At 43.0% G+C, this 6838-nt stretch overlaps 1 protein-coding gene across 5 annotated transcripts in view; it reads left to right on the plus strand.

The window, feature by feature from the left end:
- AHCYL2 (adenosylhomocysteinase like 2) overlaps positions 1 to 5942 on the plus strand; it is a 170721-nt gene extending 164779 nt beyond the window's left edge. For all 5 annotated transcript variants that reach the window (XM_004418695.3, XM_014784916.2, XM_014784929.2 and 2 more), the window contains exons 14-17: positions 956 to 1024; positions 1147 to 1225; positions 3462 to 3582; positions 3990 to 5942. In XM_004418695.3, coding sequence (XP_004418752.2) covers positions 956 to 1024; positions 1147 to 1225; positions 3462 to 3582; positions 3990 to 3996 — 276 coding nt within the window. In that variant the 3' untranslated portion in view covers positions 3997 to 5942. The remainder of the gene's footprint in view (positions 1 to 955; positions 1025 to 1146; positions 1226 to 3461; positions 3583 to 3989) is intronic.
- The last annotated feature ends 896 nt before the right edge of the window (positions 5943 to 6838 follow it).

The following is a 6838-nucleotide window of genomic DNA, read 5'->3' on the forward strand; positions in this document are numbered from 1 at the left end:
CAAAATAAAAAGAATGATGATAATACTTTTCTCGAGTTTTGATTTTCAGTCAGCTTTCTTTCCTTTTTTTTTTAATTAAAGAAATATATGAAAATGTAAAAGATATACTGTTCATCTAGGGGCCCTTAAATTTATGTTTAAGTATCCTTACTGTTCTCTTCACCTTATCAAATACTTTAGGGCATCTGTAAAGGGACTGAATTATTTCTTCACAAGAAAGGAGTGTGTACGGGGAGAGGATGGACAAGTTGTTAAATATTCATTAATTGCTTTGATGTCAGCCAGCAATCTGATGACTTATTTCTAGTTGCCTTGGGAGGTCCCATCTAGTAACACCGGTGACAAAAGCAAGCACCACAGTTGTTTTTGGCTACTATGGTTGAGTCAAGCTTCCTAGAAAACAAAGTAGGAAAGGATGGCATTGGAGATAGTTTCTAGTTCTTGTACTCTCTGAATCATCCACTAGAAATAAAAGGCTGCCCCTGAATTCAGGGGAACCAAATTGAGGAAGAAGCACAGAAGTCATCACAGCTTCCTAAATCCAAAAATATCTCCCTTTACAACCTGGAGCCATTGCCCTTGGATTCGACTAGATCCTTGTTTAGGACAGTCTTTCAAAGGAATGCTGATGCCTCAGAAGGAAGATAATCTGCTGTAGAAAGTAGAAAATTCAAGAGAAATATGCCTTTCCTTGGCATAAGCCTCAGTATCACGTTATCATCTCTATTCCTTTTTACATAATCCCAGAGATCTTTTTATTTTATTACCTTCATCAAATTTTCCAGAATATTTTATGCTTTCACTTAAATGTCAATTAATTCCTATTAATTGAACACCTGCTTTTCCAGCAATGTTAGTTGGGAAGTGTTTGGAAAATGGCAGTGGAGCTCTTCTCTCACTCCTCAAAGGCCAGAGACTGTCCTAACCCATTGGCGTCTTAACTCGTGCTCTCTAGGGCCGTCTGCTGAATCTAAGCTGCTCCACAGTGCCTACATTTGTGCTTTCAATCACCGCTACTACTCAGGTAAGGCCTCCAGAATGGGAAAGCAGTGGGCTGGAGAGGGTTGTTAGACCATCAGGGTTTCACGTGATATGGGGTAGATTGCTATGAATGGCATGTCAGCATCCATCTCTCTGCTTTTCTAGGCTCTTGCCTTGATAGAGCTTTACAATGCTCCTGAGGGTCGCTATAAGCAGGATGTCTACTTGTTGCCCAAGAAAATGGGTAAGCATGCATTCTTCCATCCCCATCCTTACCAAAGTAGTTCAGAGTTAGAGGCTAAATGAAGTTTGGGGGCATTATATTGCTTATGGAAAGAAAAAGATATCTTTATCTTGTAAAGTAGTAGCTAATATTCCTAGGTTCCATTCCCAGTTGATTTATCACATTTTCCACATAGGTTGCTTTAGTTGTGACAATTTGTTGTGATTTAGTTTACCTGCCTGTGAATTTTAAGGATTTTCTCTCTTGTATCAAGAGATGTAAGCATCTTGTATGCAAGAATCTCAAAGGAGAAAAAAAAATCTTCCCCTGAGAGAGGCATCATCTCCTACCTTGTGACATCTAACTTTAGGCTGCTAAATAGCCCTTACCAAACTTTTCTCTGACCAGGCAAGATTTTTTATACTACACCTTCTAATTCTGACCCCATTGTTTCAGGCCAAAGGAAAGACTATGACTAGCTTCTTTTCAAAGTTTAGTTATGTGGGTGTTTCGCATAAGGGAAACATTTTGTTATTAGTGCCATGGAATAGATTCTTTTTTTTTAAATTTTATTTATTTATTTATTTTTCCCCCAAAGCCCCAGTAGATAGCTGTATGTCATAGCTGTACATCCTTCTAGTTGCTGTATGTGGGACGCGGCCTCAGCATGGCCGGAGAAGCGGTGCGTCAGTGCGCGCCTGGGATCCGAACCCGGGCTGCCAGTAGCGGAGCTCGAGCACTTAACCGCTAAGCCACGGGGCCAGCCCCTTGGAGTAGATTCTGACTCCTAGTGACCCTGTGTACAGCAGAGTGGAACCCTGCCCAGTCTTTTTGCGCCATCCTCTCATCTTCCAGTGCTATATCAGACAATGTTATGCTGCTATTCATAGAGTTTTCTTTTCTTTTCTTTTCTTTTTTTTTTGGTGAGGAAGATCAGCCCTGAGCTAACATCCATGCCAATCCTCCTCTTTTTGCTGAGTAAGACCGGCCCTGAGCTAACATCTATTGCTGATCCTCCTCTTTTTTTTCCCCTTTTTTTTCCTCCCCAAAGCCCCAGTAGATAGTTGTATGTGGTAGTTGCACATCCTGCTAGTTGCTGTATGTGGGACGCCGCCTCAGCACGGCCTGACAAGCAGTGTGTCGGTGCGTGCCTGGATCCGAACCTGGGCCACCAGTAGCGGAGCATGTGCACTTAACCGCTAAGCCACAGGGCTGGCCCCCATAGGGTTTTCATGGCCAGTTTTTTCAGAAGTGACTGGCCAGGTCCTTCTTCCTAGTCTTTCTTAGTCTGGAATCTCCTCTGAAACCTGTCTACCATGGGTGACCCTGCTGGTATTTGAAATACCAGTGGCATAGCTTTCAGCATCATAGCAACACGCAGCAGCCACAGTACGACAACCGACAGTTGGGTGGTGTGGGTCCCTGCCTGGGAAATGAAACCAGGCCATGGTAATAAGAGCAGCGAATCTTAATCACTAGACCACCAGGGCTGGCTGATAAGAGAAACATTAAACTATCTTAAATTTGTAAAGAACCTGCCTCCAGCACCCGAACTGATACAGAGTGTTTATAAACTTCTGAGGCAAAGATCAGGGAATAAATCAGCTTCTGGTTTTGTTTTGCTTTAGCACTAGATGCATAACCACTGTTAAAAGTTGACATATTTTCCCTTTAATATATCCTTTGGAAGGATATAAAAGAAATAGAACAGTCCATATTCTGACTGGATGTATAATGAAGTTAGGGAGACCAAACAAATACATAGGAAATAACATAAAATTCTGAATAAGTAATATGTATTCAGGTAAGAGAATGTAAACAGAAACCCATATGAACTAAGGTACTAAAAGCAAAGCATTAGTTATTTCTTTCAGATTTCCCCAGGTGTTGGTTTTTCTGATTGACCCCAAGCATAGAGTCCAAGGCAGAACTAAAGTTGAAGCTTCCCATTTTTTAGTCCCCCCACTTTCCCATCCTTTATTTTAGACTGTAAGGCCTATTGCTTCTTTCATTTCTCCCTCACCTTTCTGGGGAGAAGGAAAGGCTCAAGGCTGAAACAGCTTGTAAGGAAGAAAAGCACTGGGCTTGAAGCTCAAGCAACCATTCCTTAAAATTGAGGGCCAATGAGCAAAAGTTGAGCATTTTTCATTTACCTACAAGAATTAGGTGTCTTCCAACTTTTTAAGGCCTAGCCTGGAAAGAACAGCCAGACAAGCGGCATGAATGCTTATACCAGGGCTTCTGTGGTCTGTTCCAGATGAGTATGTGGCGAGCCTACACCTGCCCACCTTTGATGCCCACCTGACAGAGCTGACAGATGAACAGGCCAAGTACCTGGGACTCAACAAGAATGGGCCCTTCAAGCCTAATTACTACAGGTGCCTTGGGACCCCCAGAAAATACAGAAGCCTGGGTAGCGAAGAGCTTCCTGCAGTAGAATTGGTCTTCGCAGCCATCACCACATTTACATGAACTCAGAAAAATAAACCCACTCCCTCTCGCTGCCACACCCAAAGGACTCTTTGAGACCTTCTCCAGACGTGAAATAGTATTCCCTTCCTGAATGTGCCTTTCTCCATTTCATCCTCTTGATAATGATTTTTACCCCTTTATGAAGAAATACTGGCCTTTTTCACTGATGTGAAAAAGCATCACAATTATCTACCCTCACTGTACACCTCAGTAAAGTCCCTGCCTGCCTGTTACACCTTTAAGCAGGCTCTTCATGTCCCAGCATCCCCATAAGCTGATAACATCACAGTCTCATATTTCTTTTTCCCTCCAGGTATTAAGTTCCTGTAACTCAAGCCAGAAGAAGTTTTAAGGACTAGAACTCCAAGTCTTTTCTCCACTCCTATACAGGAAAGAACCCAAGCTGCTTCTCTAATCAGCTGCCCGCCGTGCTCACCCTATATGTTAGGTTATTTATTTATTAAAATCTAGAATCCTGTGCCTGCCACCTTGGCCCAGAGTGTGGTTACTGCTCTGAGGGCTATGAGAGCCACAGAGGACAGGCTGAGGAAGGAAAGAAATGGGGTAACAATTCCCAGTGCATCTTTTGCATCATTCCCCATTGACTCGGAATCCTCAGCAATGGTCATTTTTCTCTTGTCCGGGCTCGGGAGTTAGTCCAGGGATTCCAGATTCCTTGTTCCTTGAGGTTTTCTGGAATAAATTTTCAGCAGCTGCTGCCTTTCTCAGCTTTGGCCTTCCCCAGGTGAGGCCTTTTGGAAGCCACTAAATTAACATGGCCTGGATTCCCAGCCTTGACCATCACTGTCACTGCCTTCTTTATAAAATGGCTAGGAAGGAAGGAGTGTTTTGACTTTGGCAAGCTACACTGAGAACTCAGCTGTGCCTGTGCTTACTGGGAGTCTCCTTCTTTTCCCAGGAATCCTTTCTTCTCCTTGAATATTTATGTCTATTTTAACACTTTCTGGTTCCAAGAGGAATGTGTCTCCATTATTTCCTCAGCACCTCTGGTGTTTGTCAGACATTTGTTTTGCTGTCTTTCTAACCCAGTTAACCTCTGCTCAGGAAGTGGGGGCCAGCCCCACTGGGGCCCATAGTTTTACTTCCTTGTCATTTAACTGGATGGTTCCCCTGGAAGCTCCCTCCAGATTGGAACTGCCTCAGAAAAGGAGGGCTTATTGTAAAACACTGCTTCTTGAAATTTCCTGTTATTGCCTACAACTACTTCTGAAACTGAGCAAAAATCATAAGCTGCTGCTTCTCAGCAAAGCTTGGCTCTCTATGGAGCTTACTATGTACTGATCCTGACACAGCACATTCTGCCTTGCTGTAGTGAAGAGACCTATTCCAAATAAAAAAGGAGCCACATTGGGGTTCTAGATTAGGTTGCCAGTGTTGCTACCTAATCAGGTATTTGCCTCTGAGTTTCAGATGACCTCTCTTCCTTTCTCTCTGGGGGCCATGTGTCATCAACCATTAAGAAGAAGGAGACCCAGGCCTCCTGAGTATTTGGGTTCTACCTTAGTGTTAGAATTTGGTCATTATTTCCTCTACCCTTGGAATCAGAACAAATGTGTCTTCTTCCCTCAAGCTCTCACCTTAGATGCATCCTAGGTATCTGGAAGCATGAGAAAGAAGACTAATTATCTCTTTGTATGTGGCCCTGGCCTGTGAGGATACTTACCATGTCCTCTACAATGAATTTGTGCTAGTTTTCAAGGTCTTTTTTGCCTTCTTAATGGAAATAGTTTTCTTTTTCTCAGTAAAAAAAAGATATCTGGTCTACCTTCCTTCTGCCCTCCTACCTCCTCATCCTACCCTCCCATATGAGCACGGCTCCCCATGGCCACATACTCTTGCAAAGCTTTTTTGCTGCTTGTCTTTTCTCTGAACAGATCTGAAATTGCTGCTCCTGTGGTTTTCTCAAAATTAACTTTGTCATGGTTTTAAAAAAGAAATCAAAATGCATTGTTGCATTAAGCTTTTTTAATAAAGGAAAATTATGGAGAGAAAATAGGCAACACCAGCAAATTATATGTGGACAAATTCTAAACTATATATATACATACATACACACACACACACACACACATATATATGTATATAATCATCTAGTTCTTGCTGTCATCTTACTGAAAGGAAATAAAATCTCTAAGGATCACCATTTCTGAGAGGCTCTTGGAAATCTTTATGTCTAAGTGATTGATTAGATCAGCAATAATGACTATGTAATCTCAAAAGATAAATAAAATATTCTTCGAGTGGATTCTTGTCTTGAGATTATTCCTTGCTTCTGTTAACTAGGAATTCAGAGATGAGAGAGGTTTCTGGGCGAGAGGCCGAAGAGCCTGCTTCAGGGCAAGGATGTAAAAAGCTGAAGTAGTTACTAAAAGGCATGTTTGAGTGGCCTTAGCCTTGAATTCGTTATTCTGTGGTGGTCCACTCTACCGATAAACATTTCCCCTGACCCCTGACCCGCCGGTTATGTGTGTAAAGAATCTGCTTTCTCAGAACCACTGCCCTGGGGAGTTGAGAAGTATAGCCTTTTTTTTTTTTTTTTTTTGTAAGGAAGATCAGCCCTGAGCTAACATCCATGCTAATCCTCCTCATTTTTTTTTTTTGCTGAGGAAGACCAGCTCTGAGCTAACATCTATTGCCAATCCTCCTCCTTTTTTTTCCCCCAAAGCCCCAGTAGATAGTTGTATGTCATAGGTGCATATCCTTCTAGTTGCTGTATGTGGGACGCGGCCTCAGCCTGGCCGGACAAGCGGTGCGTCGGTGCGCGCCCGGGATCCAAACCCAGGCCGTCAGTAGCGGAGCGCGCACACTTAACCACTAAGCCATGGGGCCAGCCAGAGAAGTATAGGCTTAACGAAGAGAAACTAAAGCCGGGTTTTAGGTCCCCCAAGCCCTCTGTGTGCTGCCCTTAGCTGGAGAGCACAGGAAGCCATGTTTTGGGATCAAAAGACCTGATACCCAGGACCTGACTACATCCAACCAAAGAGAAGACAGAAATGAATCTGGCAGCGATTTGTCAGGTTTTGCCTGACTAAATCAGTAACCAGAGAATGAGTTCAACTGCCTGTTCCTTCTCAACTACCAGTAGAGTAGCCATTTTTTTTTTTTTTTTATGAGGAGGACCAGCCCTGAGCTAACATCCAA

This window comes from Ceratotherium simum, chromosome 1, assembly GCF_057802395.1.
Source record: "Ceratotherium simum simum isolate JZ-2026a chromosome 1, ASM5780239v1, whole genome shotgun sequence".
Classification (NCBI taxonomy): Eukaryota; Metazoa; Chordata; class Mammalia; order Perissodactyla; family Rhinocerotidae; genus Ceratotherium; species Ceratotherium simum.